Below are 15,228 nucleotides of genomic sequence, written 5' to 3'. Positions count from 1 at the left end.
ACAGACCAATGAGAAAGGTAAGAAACAACGGAAGTTTCTTTTTTGTTGTTTTCTGAGCAGTGTTCCCATTTCTAACACATACTTGTATGCTTCTATCTCATGCTCAAATCGCAGTATATTACTATAAAATTTCTCATGCTTTAAGTAACCACCAAAGATTGCTTTAGTGTGGAAGGAAGGGAGGAGTATAACTGCATAAGCACATGAGGCTCGTTTGCTTTAAAAAAAAACCTGCTTTGTTTCCTCCTTGTCTATTTTATCATAACAACATTTGCTTTGGGTAGAACAGCGGAACCTTACAAATCTTGTGTCTCACAATGAGAGGGAGAATTACACATTTAAACAAGATTTTTGAGAAGACTGATTAAAGGCTGAGTGCACACACCTACAATCAAAGCAAATTATTAAAGCTATGTGTCCAAAATTCCTCAGTATGCACAAAAGAGGGAATGAGAAGACAGACAAATACAACAACAATAAAAAAAAATGCATGCAAGTCAGCCCTGTGAAATGTATTGCCCATTTCTGCAAAGCATATTTGCTAGGAGCACTCATGTTTTGAAGAAGTAACATAAAGAGACCACATTAAAGAAATTACATAGGTGTATTATAGCACTCGTTTGACTCTTTCATGACAAATCAGATTACCTTTAGCTTTATACTTCTGTTCGTAATCTAATGCTGTTGCAATCGTCTGCTTATATCTGTTCTATTAAACAGTATTTTGCAGACCTTGGATTAATCTATGGGACATCCCTGTGATACAAAGCACTTTTCATGTTATCCAGTTCTAGCACAACTGGCTTGCAAAAGCAGACAGAGCAACAGTATTTGTTGTAAACAGGATGGGTGCCGGTGCACACATTTCTCCAAAACACAACAGTTGAAAGGCAGACAATCCTCAGCAGAATTACTACCAGACAAGTAGAAAGATAAACACCTTTCAAATTCTGAACGTTGAGCCACGTTTACTGCAGCATTATGAGCCTATTCATATACAGAATCCAGATCTCTTTTTTTTTTTTTTTTTTCAGGTAAGCTGACTGAACATTTGCTGCTAATATCAACTGAACTGTTCTGCTGCTGTTAAAAGTAGATCTGAAACTAACAGCTCTAAAGTGGCTTCAGTTCTTGAACCAGTTTCACTGGTATCTGAATGTTTTTAAAACACCGGCTTTTTAACAAGATCAGCTCTAGGGAGGGAGACTGAATTTCCCATCAGTTACACTCTGGTTTATTGACAATTCCTGCCCATCTACTGATAATAGATCACACCTTCTTCCACGGTTGAAATGTAAAACACTAAGAAAGAAAACTGACAACCTGACTTATTTCCAAGGACAAACGGGAATAAACTGAGGGAACTGGTTATTAAAAATAAAACCTTCTTACCACTGGGTGGCTTGGGCCGTGGTGGGACATTTTTCTTCGGTGGTAATGCTGGTGTGTCTGATTTGCTTTTGAAAGGGTCATCTGAGAATCCCATTCCTCCAAAAGAGGAGGTGAAGGGGTCAGAAGCTACTGACTGCAACAGAGAGAAAAGAAAGAGGATAAGCACATTGCAGAATATCTGTTGCTTTGCAAAGGTTGTAAGTTAACTGAATGAAAAGCATCAACTTCAATTCTGTACATCTGCCCTCAGTGTTTTTTTTTCATGTCAGCAGCACAAGGTGCTAATACCCACTATCAGAAATGATGGTGCTTTGTCTAAGAGAACAAATAATAAAGGGCAGCTTTGCTCTTAATCACTTAAGTGCTTCTCAAACTTTTACTCCTAGCAAAAATCTAAGAAAAATAAAAGTAAAACTTCCTTTTATGATTGGTAATGAACACTCACACTGCAATAGAGCTTACACTCTACAATAAATCAGAACTGTGAAACAAAGTAGCAACTGTGAAAATACAACACACTATAGAACGGGCAGCTTTTCTTCCAGGCTTTACTTAAATTACATCCATCTTTTTCTGTAAAGTCTTGGAAAAGTCTAAAAGTGCATTGCTTGAACATACTTCGTATAGCTGTTCTTTGTGAAAGACTCTCTTAATGATGAAAAATGGCACAACAATCTGCACCATGCAGAAAAAATCTATCCTGAAATAAAGAAGAATGCTTTGTAGGCAAAGCTAAAGCTGAAAGCTAAAGCGTTTGTATTTGTAAGGACTGCTGCCACCTACTGGAGAGCTATCAACCTCACAAACACAGAAACACAAAATTAACTGCAAATTCCAACGTCAATCTCACAAAATTAACTGCAGACTATGACTGCTATCCAGATTAGGAGGTAAGGACATACAACTACTTGGGATATATTATATATTCAGTTTATAACAATAAACCAAATAGTAGCAATCCTGTTAAATGCTGTGAAATATTAGCACGCATTTTCCACGCTTCTCTGATACCCTATGCTTGTGGAGAAGAACTCGTGGAGAAGAACTAGTTAGAATGCCATGAGAGACACAGTCAGTACCCAAGCAAAAATAACAACATATTGTTGCACCTGCCTTCCATTATCTGGAGAAACTACCATTGATTGCAAGTGAAAAACAGAAGTTACTTCTTTAGTTCCTCTGGTATTTGAGAATGTGTGTAGAAACTGATTTCCCCCTCTTGAACTAATGGTCTTGATTACAACTTTTCCATATGTGAGATGGATGGATGGTATTTTGCTAAGTAATTGTTGAGACTGATTGGAACAAAAACAGCAGAAATGGGCTGACGGCTCAAATACTGCAATTATGTCACACCCTTCAAAACTGTTTAAGTAATTTTCTAAGAGCACATTTGCTTTCCTCATAATCTTTACCTTTGACATCTGACTGAAGTCTGCAAATCCTTCGCTACTACTGAAAGCTCCATTTCCAAAGGGATCCAATGTTCCAAATGGATCTGGAACAGGTATTAAAGAAAAATAACTATACATAAGAATTTTTAAGAAGTTATTGACAAAAAAGTAGGAAACCAGGTAGGTAATAAAACAACACTTGCATTTTTCCTTGCCATTTGATGTCATGAGAAAATTTTAAAGAGCAATATCCTTTCTATCAGTTGGTTAGGAAAAAAAAAAAAAAAAGAGCAAACTGTAGTTTTCCTCTTACCTGGACCTTTTGAAGAGACACTGGAAGAGGTAAAGGGATCACTGCTTTCAAAAGGGTCAGGCTAAATAAGAACAGATACGTGATTATTGTTGTGCTGTATTGTGCAATTCTCTTTCTATGCACATAAATATCTACTCATTTAGGACAAATTATTTCCAGTTTCAGATCACTCTATTTAGAGGACATGTAATGGGATAAAATCGAATGGCTGAAATACACAGTATTTGGCTACTGACAACACTGAATGACACCAAACCACATTCAAATGAAAAGCGTATCAGACAAATACAGTCAGCATTAGCTCCTAGGACAAAATAAGAAATTACATTCAGAAGCGTTCAGAAAAGAAAACTACTGTGATTAAGTAAAATGTATAAATCACTGACCTTTGAGGGTAAAGTGGAGGGTTTTGTGAATGGATCTGATGTGAATGGGTCACTCTTCACCTGTTTCTTGAAGAAATCCTCTGGGGCAGAACTACGAAATGGATCACTTTCCTTAAATGGATCACCTCCAAAAGGATCTAGGAGCAATAAAAGGTATATAGAATGTAGGATCTACTAGTTAGAACAACAAGGAGTGTCAATAATGAACCATTTTCACATCTGACCTCATACTCACTGATTTTTTTTTCTTACTAAAAAACAAACAAAACCACCAACAATGAAAACAAACAAAAACCACCATGGCAAACCAACAAACTTCCAGATACTCAATGTACTGCGTAGTAAGTTGCAACAAGTACACATTTTCAGTGAATACCTGACAAGGTCACAGACTTCACTCAGTGAAAAGTTAACAATGTGTGTAATGCATTGATCTTGTTTGCACTGACTGCCAAGTTTCGAAGTTCCCACATGCAAACCAAAAGCCAGCTCCATCTTTGAGTTTGGCTACAAACTGTCTAATTAATCTGTCCTGTCATGGTAAGGGCTATTACCTGCTGGAGCAGGTGGCTGCTCTGCAAAAGGATCATGCTGGAATGGGTCACCTATGCAGGACAGAAAAATCATTTGTTTTATCCACTATTTAGCAAGATGATAAAAGTTTGAAAATATCATTTACTCAACAGTTGGTCTTCAAGGTCTCAGGTAAGCCAGTGGTCACTTACTGCCTTTGAAAGGGTCTGCTCCCTTAAATGGATCAGATTTGAAAGGATCCTCTGACAGGAATGGGTCTGCATGTAGTTCTTGCGTGTTATTGGTGAACATCAAAGCTTTATTCTTAAATGGATCGTCCTAAAAATTAAGAAAACAAAATTCTGACTTAAAGGAAGCAAAATAAATGATTTAAATAGCACTAAAACTGCTTTCGCAGAAAAGAAATACTAGTGCATTTTGGAAAGTAAACTTCTCTCTTTTTTGTTTGTTTAATTGAACTATGTGATATACGTGTATATATAACTCAGTACACAGGAAAATTTATTTTGTTTCTTTTGGAAATAAGAAATACATTAATTAAGGGGAAGTTTATAGCAAGAGAAGCTGCTTAATAATTTCTAGATTAGGCATAAGTAACAAATCTAATTATTGCAAAATACACTAAATAACGTTATAAATTTTTTCTTACCATCACTCCATAATTGCTTCTTTCTGTCTGCCCAAGGCCTTCACTTATGTCTGCTAAATTTGTTAGGCTACCACCATTAACCCCATTGAGAGCTTCATTATATTCTTCTATACTCTTATTGACTTCTTGATGGCTCTCTTGAAGTTGAGAAAGTTTACTTCTTGCCTAAGTAGTAAAAAATTATTTAGTATGTTAATCTCTCTATAATGCTGTCATCCTCACAAAACCGAAGGGTGGTTACTTCAGAGATTCAGTAAGAAGACAATCCTTTCAGTCATGGTTAAACGTGGTTGCAAGACAGTTGCTTCCCCCCCCCCACAACTCCCTTAGGAGTTAAATTCCTCCTCACTCAGTCTGGGAATTAACCTACTAAGCAACAATCAAAAAGGCTTATTTCATGTATCACTATTCCTTCACTTCTGTAAAGTCATCTTTCTAATTATGTTCAACTTCTAGCACTTAAAAAAGGGAAAAAATGATGTCATGCAAACTACAGTGAATACCTGGTTTATTTCTTCCTGTGTTGATTTTAAAGACTTGATTATTGTTTCAAGCTGCACTTTTCCAGCCTGGATACTCTGCTCTAACTGTGTCTCTTCTTGCTGGAGGCGATTCAGCTCTGCTTTTGCTCTATTAAGATCATCTTCCTGTGATTTTAAATCTGACTCCTGAGATTGAATCTGCATTTTCAGTGATGAAATCTGAAACAAAGTGTTATAAAAATTAAAGAGAAAATTGAAGTAAATGTACCTCAATACATTATGAATTTATAAAATACAGAAAGCTGTAAAGCAACTTACCAAGTGTTACAGAAGGTAAAATTCATAAGCTGAAGAACAGCATGTTTTTTACATTACAGAATTTTTAGTATAAGCATGCAGAATATTCAATAAAACCAAGAACTGCTAGTATCTGAAATGACATAAATACCACACTAATTGTAAGAGTAATTAAAGATTGTTTCTTAAATGGTTACCCTGCAGCTTTCAGAACTTGGTTCCTTTTCCACTGAAATATTTACCAAGTATTACTACGCTGATTTTTTAACTCTGGATGAGTTAAATTTATACAGCTGCATAAGACTCTCCTTACACCCTTTCTTGCATGATATAAAAAAAACCAAGTTTCTGATAACTGCATCACCCTGGAAAACTACCTTTAACTCAAAACACTGATGTGAGGTTCACAGTGATAAAAATATGTACTGTTGTCCCAATGGGTCAGGAATAACACTTCTAACTCTTCAAATAGGCTGAATATTTCATATATTCAAAGAACAATTTTCATAGGGAGGAACTTCTGTAGATCATCTGGTGGAATGCCATATTTCTAACTGTTATGAAAATCGTGTAAGTTAATAAAACCCTTTTTGGATCTCTGTATTTGCATGGAAATTGCTATTTACAGTTGAAAATCTACAGACAGCAAAAGCTTGTTTATGAAATGAATGCAACTTCCTTCAACAAAAGACAAAATATACTTGAGGACCTCTAGGATAAACATACACTCACCACCTGTGTTTCCTCCTGGCACTTCTGCCTTACATCACTCAGCATGTCCTTCAGTTTGGCTTTCTGTTGGTCCATTTCATCCAGGCGGTCTTGGGCATCTTGTTTCTGAGCCTCAAGTTCTTGCAAGTTACTCGTCTCCCTATCTAAATCATTTTGCAGTTCCTGAGGAAAACCACACAGTTTGCAACTTACATTTAGTTCATGCCTTATGGGCACAACCAATCAGAGAGAAAAAGGCTGGCATGCTCCACAGGATTTTCTATGTCAGACAGATTATTTCCTATATGCACAGACTTTCTTTCAGCAGCAATTTGCAGATATTGTACAAATCAGTTCCCACAAGAAAGAAAGGAACCGTGATACACATCACGTGTAACTTGAGTTACCTTTACTATGAAAAACAATACTCTTTGAACAATGATTTCCTAAATTACAATGTCAGTCAAACACTAAGACATTTCAAACCATTCATGCATCATTACTTATATTAACCAGCATCAGAATCAAACACTTCTGATGAAGAAAAGGAAACTAAAGACCTTTCTGTAAGTTAGAGAAAGTCCTATACAAGGAGGAGTCTTGTCCAGAAACAACACAAGGAAGGACAGAAGAAAGAAAGCTTTTCACCATATTATTTTGATTACAAAAATCAATGATTATAAGCAGAGGAGTTTTTACCTGAACTTCATTCATTTTCTGTCTAATTGAGTCTTCCTTTTCCCTAATGTCCTGCTCCAGAGAATATTTTTCTCTGTAAGATAAAGAAGCAAATGTTTTCATGATTAGTTAAATAATACAACACACGTGCAAGAACCAACTAAATATTATTCTGGAAACAGCAAACAAATGGAAATGTCAGCCCACATTCTGATATCTTCTTTGAGGAAGTAATAGCACATTTCAATTATTCATCCAAAAAATATGACCTATTATCAACCTTCTGCAGTCACCTGGAAGACTCCAGGCTAGCTTTACAAAACTGGATAATTGGATGGAACGTCTGCGAGAGTCACTACCAACTTCAGTGACAAGCAATAACAAACTGCTTAAAAGAAAATAATTGTAACTGACATATCAGTACTATAAACTTAATTGGTTTCCTTACTTCAAGATTTACAGTCAATGGCCCAACAAGTATTACCTCTGCAGCTGTGCAATTTCTTGACTGATGTCATCCAGTTCCTTCACCCCTGTAAATTCTCCTGATCCAACAGAACTTGAACTATCCTGTTAGGAACAAAACAGCCTATTAGAACACAGCTGTGAGAGATCTTCCTTTGCAAAGACTGAAGATGAAGGTGGGACACAATTCTCTTGATGTGAGAAGTCAGAAATATTACACAACAACCATTACCATACAATTGTCCCTGAGAGACAGGAGAATTTTCCCTATGCTCATGTAATAGACAGGACAGCTGAAGTACACAGCAGTTACAGAACATGCACAATGTCAATGAATAAACTGCAGGCAATGGTAGACTTGAAATTCAGAAACTAAAAGTGCACCTCAGCAACAGTCTATAGCAAAGCTTCCAGGGGACTCAGAGAAACTAATGATATTTCAGTGCTTCTGAACTCTGCCCAAACTGATAGTTTTTGAAATTACACCTCATTTACTGAGAGCTGCAGCATGGGTCGTTTCTACAGCTGTCCAGGTGTAAATTAGGGAAGACACAAGGCATATCCCTTGTCCTTTAGACAATATATATATTTAAACAGCATTTTAAAAAGAAGAAAGTGCAGTTTGCTTACTTTCTTCACTCTGAGATTGCTGTGATAACCACAGAAAGTTTGACCTTATTGAATATAATAAAATAAACACAACCAACAAACTCCAAATATAGCATAGTGAAATGTGACATTTTTAACAGAAGCAAAAGGAGAAAGCCCAGTTTAAGTTAGTTAAGTAATAATATATGGATGAGTGCTTCTTTTGTTAATATGCCATCAGGTAGGGATAAATAAGAACAACTATAATCCAGACTAATTCTTCAAGCTAGCTATCAAAAGCTTCCAGTATTTTATTATTATTATTTATTTTTTTTTTAGAATAGATATGGATTTGCACAGTGACCTGTACTGTATGCTGTACAGGATCATAATGTTATCCAATTTGATTAGGAACCGAGGTAAAATGAACTGCTAAATTAAGTACAGCAACACAGTTCAACATTTCACAGGAACATAAAACTCTGCTACACTTGCAGTAACATACAGTTACATTGAGGTAAAGCTGTAGCAGCTAAAATAAAAAGAACTGAAACTAATGGGAGGTTTAAAGATCTTGCACCAATGTATATTTATTGCCCACAGCTTCAGAGAACTAGCAGATGTGTAAGAAATGGGCCACCAATGAGCTGCCTGTCAAAGAACCTCTTGACAGACCAACGAATTTCAGGTTGTTGAAGTGACTTTTAGCCAAGAACCAACCTTGGTAACTTCACACTATCACAAAGTTTTCATCATGCAGAGAGCAAGAATCAAAGAACACAAGTGCAAAGAGAGAGGAGAAGGTACAGAAAAAAACTGAGCTCTAAATAGGGTGCAATGATTTTCAGAACAATTTTGCAATGTTACAATTACTCACACGACGCATTTCTGTTAGTGCTGAGATTTCAGTTCCTACAGGAGTCAAGTAACCTGGCAGAGTCTATAGAAAAAGGATACAGGAAAAACCTTAAAAGGACTAGAGCAATAGCAACAACAGAAATATATTTAGAGAATCAAAAGCTGGCTAGGGAAAGTAAAAAAGTAAAGGAAAATGCTACTTAATCTACAGAACAGGTGATTGTATAGACATGATACAAGTGTTCCTTTATAGAAGTTTCAGAAACACAGTGACATGCTATTAAGAAAAGCAACAAAATAAGATTCAGTGTAAGATCAGATGCTTTCATTACCAATAATATGTTGTTAGCAGTGATGGATATAAGACTATAGACTGCCACAGTACAAGGGATAAGCCAACCACCAGTCCTCAGAAACTAGAGGTTCATCACCCTCCAGATTCCCATTAAGAGAATTTCACATTTTCATGGGAGGAATTTGGTCCTGGCCACAGCCAGAAAAGGGCAACTAAAAGTCTTTCACCACTTCCTAAGGAAGTTTAAAAAAACAAAGAACAAAAAAAACCCCAAATTTCAGTGACAAAGGAGTATTTTTCTAGTTCAGCCATTCTCAGTTATTAATGAAACTTATTACTGCGTTACTGTTTTGTGTTGTCAAAAATTTATGTCTATTTTGAAATGCAAAATGAAACATCACTGAGATGAGAAAAACGCCATTCTTTACCATCACGTTGTAAAATAAACATTACAAAATGGACCACTTCAATCAAGGCATGTAAGCTCTGTGTATCTACAAATAATCCATTACTTACCTGTATGGGTGTATTCCTCTCTGTGGGAGGGATCATATCTGGGGACAACTCTTGTGGAGGATCGATCCCTTTACTGACCTTCTGTTGAATGAGATACATTGCTAGTGCAAACTGATCTTTGCTTAGCTTTCCTATCTGTCTTGTATCTGCCAAAGCCCTGGTAAAAAATAGATCATACTTATAAACAAGGAAACTACTCCTCTTTACCAGAAAGTCTGAAATAAAAATACATACGCAGTTTTCTTTCGATTCAGCCCCATCAGAGCTTGCTTATTCCAGTGTAAAAGCTCTGTAGACAGGGCAGTTTTTATTTGACATACTGGGCTGAATATAAGAGCATTAAGCTTACAAAAAACTTTAGGAACACTGAAACAGCAAAAAACAATCACAATTCAGACTAATCTACATCCCTCTCCCAGGAGAGCCAAGTGAGAACTTATTTATCTCCTGATTCTTCATACAGCACACATCATATTTCTGAAACAGGACAAGCAAAAGATGCTGATGGCTATTTTTTTTTTTTTTTGGAAAACTTATTTTAGTGTTTAGATTACAAACTCTGGATGGATAAACTGCCTTCCCAGATCAGTGAGATGCAAAAATACAGCTACTAGAGAATTCTTACCATATATGTGCTAGGAGATTCTGGGACAGACCTGAATGCATAAAAATGTCCTTTACTTCTTGGCCACTCACAAAACCATCCATATCTGTGTCTGTCTTTAAGAAAATGTCATCATATCGCACTTTCTCAGACATCGGTATGACCCAGTTCACAGATGGCTGCAAACAAAAAGGTTTTATATTTCAGTAAAAAGACTGACAGAGTCAAAAGACAGAACACAGCACACAGCACTCTTCAGCACTGGATGTGCTGAACGTATCTTGCACAAACTAATCTGATTAGTAAACAATTATTTCCCTTTTCCTATGAATGTTTCAGCTGAATACCTACCCAAATTAATAAATATCAATAAATAGCTACTCATCAACTAATTCTTTGGAAATACAAACCTCCACACAGGAATCTGAGAAGGCAGATTAATTATTTTTATTTTTTTAATTAAAGAAAACCTTTCTATGGAAAATGAAAATTCTCCATTTAGATTTGCTACACCTCCTGTTCACGTGAGTAAAATTCACACGCTCTTCTTCTATTCTCTGGTCATTTGCTCCATTAAAAAAAGAAACAACCATATTTTAAGAATGCTTACACAAGGAAGCAACTGAATCTTCCTAATGTCCAGCTTGAATCTACCCTGCCGTAGCTTGAAACCATTCCCTCTGGTCCTATCACTAGTAACACGAGAGGAGAGGCCGACCGTCAGCTCACTACAACCTCCCTTCAGATAGTTATAGAGAGCAATAGAGAGGTGTTCCCTGAGCCTCCTCCAGGCTGAACAGTCCCAGCTCTCTCAGCTGCTCCCCATAAGCTCTGTGCTCCAGACCCCTCACCAGCTTTGTAGCCCTCCTCCGAACACACTGCAGGGCCTCAGTGCTTTTCTTGCTGTGAGGGGCCCAAAATTGGACACAGTACTCGAGGTGTGGCCTCACCAGTGCTGAGTACAGGGGGACGATCACCTCTCTGTTCCTGCTGGCAACACTGTTTCTGATGCAGAGCCAGGATGCCAATTCTCCTTCACCTCCCTCTCCCTCCCCTCCTTTTCAGTTTACTGACATGGAAGAAATCATACCTGTGCTTGTTTGATGCTGTGCTTGGGAGACAAACTCTCTGTGCTGTTCAGACTCTTTGCACTACCATGAGATGGGGTAGAACGTAGGCTGTCTTTTGGTGGAGGACTTGCAGGGAGAACAGGAACTGCACCAGGAAAGACAGGTGTCTTCTTTCTTTTAGAAGGTGGTATGAGAGAAGGAGGTAACAGTGAAGGAACTGGCTCTTTCTCAAGAGCTCTATAAACCAAATGCATTGCCTGCAAAGGCAAAGAGGTCAGATATAATGTTAACAACTTTAAAAAAAAAAAGCAGTGAGATTTTCCAGTATCAGCAGTTCATACGTTAGTAAAACAAAGACAGTAAGATTAGAGAGAGAGACAAGCCAGAGAAGAACATGATTTTGAATATTATAAAGATGTTAATCTTGATGACACAGGCAAGAGTTTGAAAGGTTTTGAGAAAGACCATAACTGCATGTGCATGTTTTAGATCAGAAAACAGAATGCAGCAGAGAAGAGCTGCAACACTCAAGAAACAGCTGAGTGATTTGCTCAAGCAGATGCACCATAAATTAAAAATATAAAGCAACCTACCACAGCGAATTCATCTTTGTCCAAGTGACCATCTTTATCAATATCACTGAGATCCCAGACCTACAGCATTTATGATAAAAACAAGTTACATTCTGTACCTTTGATATTAGCTGTCACCATATTAAGCATGCCCTCTAATAGCTTCTAACAGATTTTGGTGAAAACAGCATTATATTAGATCTAGCTGAACATTCTGTTGAGAAACAGACTGGTTTAGAGTTTTCTGGCAACATGAATCAAGTATTTTGTGGAAACATTGGCTCTAATAAAACCAGCACATAAGAGATGTATGTTTTTCATCTTCCTGTGTTGCAATTAAAGATTCCTCAAACTAAATACAAACATCCAGGGATGTTTTTGTGATTCTCCAGATGGTGTATACTCACGTACCATCCCAGGTTGCTTCCTAAGAACGTTAAGACATTTTAGAAAAGTCACTATTTCTAATTTGCATTTCATTTCAAAATGCCCATTTCCCTTTCAGTAAAAAAAATACATCCACCCCTCAGAATTTTCTGCAAGAGAATTTAAGCATCTGTCAACTTTATTTCATTATTATGTCAAGGCACATAATAATCACAGGCAATGATTTACATAGAAAGATGCAAAATGTTGAGCACTCTAACACTTGGCCATCACTGGGTACTGTCCAACCATTATACTAACAGAGTGTATGGACTGTTAGACTGAGGCTCAATCATCTGACCTCTACAAACTCAGGACACTTGATTTATGTCCCTCACCCCTTTAGCCACTCTCCTATCCCATGTACAAATTCCTCTGGAATATAAGTAAGCTTCCTGCATTCCTGTCACTAAAGTAACAAGATCAAATATGAAGACTTCCAAGATTGCTTCAGGTACGGAATTAAAACAAAGCATACTCAGATTTTATGAACAATATATTGGGTTCTTCCTGAAGACATTAAAGTATATGATAAAGCAGATACAGCTCTTTCATACAACGTATAAATTCTCAATCATATCAACATTCAGAAAGAACACTAAGGAACACACTTTAAACTGAAGTTGAAAAACACTTTAAGGTTTGTTGCTTTTGCAAATACAGGATGGATGCACTAAACTCAGAACTATTTATAAATACATGCAAAAAAAATACTTGGCAATTTCACAGCTACAGTAAATTAGGATGCTGTAAAGTGCTCTCTTGTACAAACAGTAGACAGATTTAATGGTATGGCTAACAACTTGCACTTGGAAAAGTGACAAAACAGTGGAATACAATGTTATAAAAGCTATTAGGGCTTAGGAGAAAGTGATTTGTTGGGGATTTTTTTGTTGTTGTCTTTTTCATTTGTTTTTAATACAACCACAGTCAAAATTTCTACCTCTTAAAATGAACAGGGAGATAATGGAACCAATCTACCCTGGGGCCCAAACTACTATTATTATTCTTATTTTTAAGTGGATGACTTCAGACACTACTTAACATTCTTAAATTGTAGCATGCACTTGATATAAAATCCAGCAAAAGCCCATTTATGTTGATAAATTACACTTTAATATTAAACACTGCAAGTAAGAGAAGCTAAATAGAGAATGGCTAAATCTAAACAGCATACTTACCCTTCCTAGGATATCAAGAGGTAGCTTTGAATTTATCAATACTGGTTTTAAGTTGACTCCTGAAAGTAAATCCTTTACTGTCAAAAGGCTTTCAAAAATACCATCAAACTTTGCTTTTTCTTCCACCTAGTTGGTAAGAAATAGCCTGAATAAGTAAAAAAGTGTGCCTGCGTGAGTGTTGAAAATGAGATCTTGCAAGAAATTAAGACTGGACAGTAAAGCATTTGTACTAAACTTCCAAGCTTTCTTGCAAGTGTCGCTCTGATTTAGGAGCTTAGTTTCAAGGCTAAGGTTGGGATATCTAAGAGATTTTAGCATGCAGAGCGTAAAATACATTTCTACAATGTTCAGAAAGGACAACAAATTCTGATTACAACACTCCTGACAAGATTTTAAACCAGCTAAGAACTATTTGTTCCAAAAGATCAGCTTCCCACTTAATGTTACGACATATGAGTAGAAGATTATATAAGAAGTCATTTTGGAAAACGTCTGCAACTGCAAACTAAACATAAATATTCCAATGCCATGTATCAGAAGCTACTTTATTCCAATCACATATACTGTGTATTATCACTAAATACTACGTGAATTCAAGCTTTAAATTAATTCTTCAAGATGAATTTGTTGAAATGCTTCACTGTTCTCAGTGGGGTTCCTTATACAAGCATCAAAGTGCCTACTATTAGGATTCTGGAAGAAATCCAGGCAGAAGATTAAAATTCACTATGTCTGAAAAACATCACACCCGGGATTGCTACAGGCTTGTTTAATACTTAATTCAACTGTAAGATCAGAGTTCAGTATTCTTTACTCTGCACAAGTCTGCCATCAGCAAGGAAGGACTTTTGAAACGGGAAATATAGTTGATACAGAATTCTCTCACTGGGAATTCTTGAGACAAGGAAAACATTTAAAGAATGAATGGAATGTGTTGTCTTTTACACTTACCCTAACAGCCCAGTGAGGCTCTGTTGAAGGCGGGGTGATCAGCAAGGGACTGCTAGTGTCATGCTAAAATGAAATTTTACTTTTATTTATACAGATGCGTACACACACAAAGGGGCAAAGCTGTAGTCATGCCCATTACTATCCACAGTTGCTGACACAGTTCAAAAATCATCTCCCCCCTCCCCCATAATCGTAGGTTTTAGCCACATCAGCTTAAAAGCACTGACCAAACTGACTGCAGTTAAACCTGCTCTGACTCTGCAGCCCAGGATGAGGCTGGAACACTTTACAAAGGAATACAGGACAGTGGCAGATGTGACTGTGAAAGTTTGACAGCAACCTGAAGTCTCAAAACCACAACGTTTATAAAACAGATTATTTATAAAACTATTTCAGCTGAAGCTTTCCTTCTCATGCAATACATGCAAATGTTCAGGTATGTATTACTTACAAATTTAGGAGGTGGCACAGTCAAATTCAGGCTGCCCATGTTGACCTCATGGCCGTTCTGTGCGCATGCGACGAGGCGCAGTGCAACATAGAAACCCTACAAACAATAGTGCTGTCTATTAAACTAAGCACCCAGTTTAACTCACCCTCTCCAATCATCCATTCAGGGTTTTTACCAACAGTGTACACAGGACCCCAAGTAAAGTACGGAAACAACATATGTACAGCCCCATGCTGTAACTGCACTGCAGCAACGCCTCACTGCTTTCAGATAGGATTCAGAAAAGACTTTGCAGTGATATGGAACAAGGAGTAAAAAACTTCAAAGCTAGTTTTTAAGGGCTGTCTCATACAAACCAACGACGCTCCATATATACATGTAACTAAAGCATGTGTTATTCCAAGTCACTCATAAA

General features: G+C 37.0%; 1 protein-coding gene across 5 annotated transcripts in view; it reads right to left on the bottom strand.

Annotated features, from left to right (window-relative positions):
* Positions 1-15,228, bottom strand: part of EPS15L1 (epidermal growth factor receptor pathway substrate 15 like 1) — a 38,329-nt gene that overhangs the window by 17,884 nt on the left and 5,217 nt on the right. For 2 of the 5 annotated variants that reach the window (XM_015886146.2, XM_015886150.2), the window contains exons 5-23: positions 14,814-14,909; positions 14,363-14,425; positions 13,412-13,537; positions 11,826-11,885; positions 11,253-11,489; positions 10,184-10,341; positions 9,559-9,715; positions 8,767-8,829; positions 7,321-7,406; positions 6,858-6,930; positions 6,180-6,341; positions 5,172-5,369; positions 4,669-4,833; positions 4,211-4,337; positions 4,040-4,090; positions 3,486-3,622; positions 3,100-3,160; positions 2,808-2,890; positions 1,393-1,525 (exon numbers count right to left, since the gene is read on the bottom strand). In XM_015886146.2, the coding sequence (XP_015741632.1) occupies positions 1,393-1,525; positions 2,808-2,890; positions 3,100-3,160; positions 3,486-3,622; positions 4,040-4,090; positions 4,211-4,337; positions 4,669-4,833; positions 5,172-5,369; positions 6,180-6,341; positions 6,858-6,930; positions 7,321-7,406; positions 8,767-8,829; positions 9,559-9,715; positions 10,184-10,341; positions 11,253-11,489; positions 11,826-11,885; positions 13,412-13,537; positions 14,363-14,425; positions 14,814-14,909 (2,236 nt within the window). The remainder of the gene's footprint in view (positions 1-1,392; positions 1,526-2,807; positions 2,891-3,099; positions 3,161-3,485; positions 3,623-4,039; positions 4,091-4,210; positions 4,338-4,668; positions 4,834-5,171; positions 5,370-6,179; positions 6,342-6,857; positions 6,931-7,320; positions 7,407-8,766; positions 8,830-9,558; positions 9,716-10,183; positions 10,342-11,252; positions 11,490-11,825; positions 11,886-13,411; positions 13,538-14,362; positions 14,426-14,813; positions 14,910-15,228) is intronic. The other 3 variants (XM_015886147.2, XM_015886148.2, XM_015886149.2) reach the window with 3 other exon arrangements.

The sequence above is a fragment of the Coturnix japonica genome, chromosome 28 (genome assembly GCF_001577835.2).
Source record: "Coturnix japonica isolate 7356 chromosome 28, Coturnix japonica 2.1, whole genome shotgun sequence".
Lineage (NCBI taxonomy): Eukaryota > Metazoa > Chordata > Aves > Galliformes > Phasianidae > Coturnix > Coturnix japonica.
Note: the sequence above shows the minus strand (reverse complement) of the source record. Positions and strands in the feature narration are given on the sequence as shown.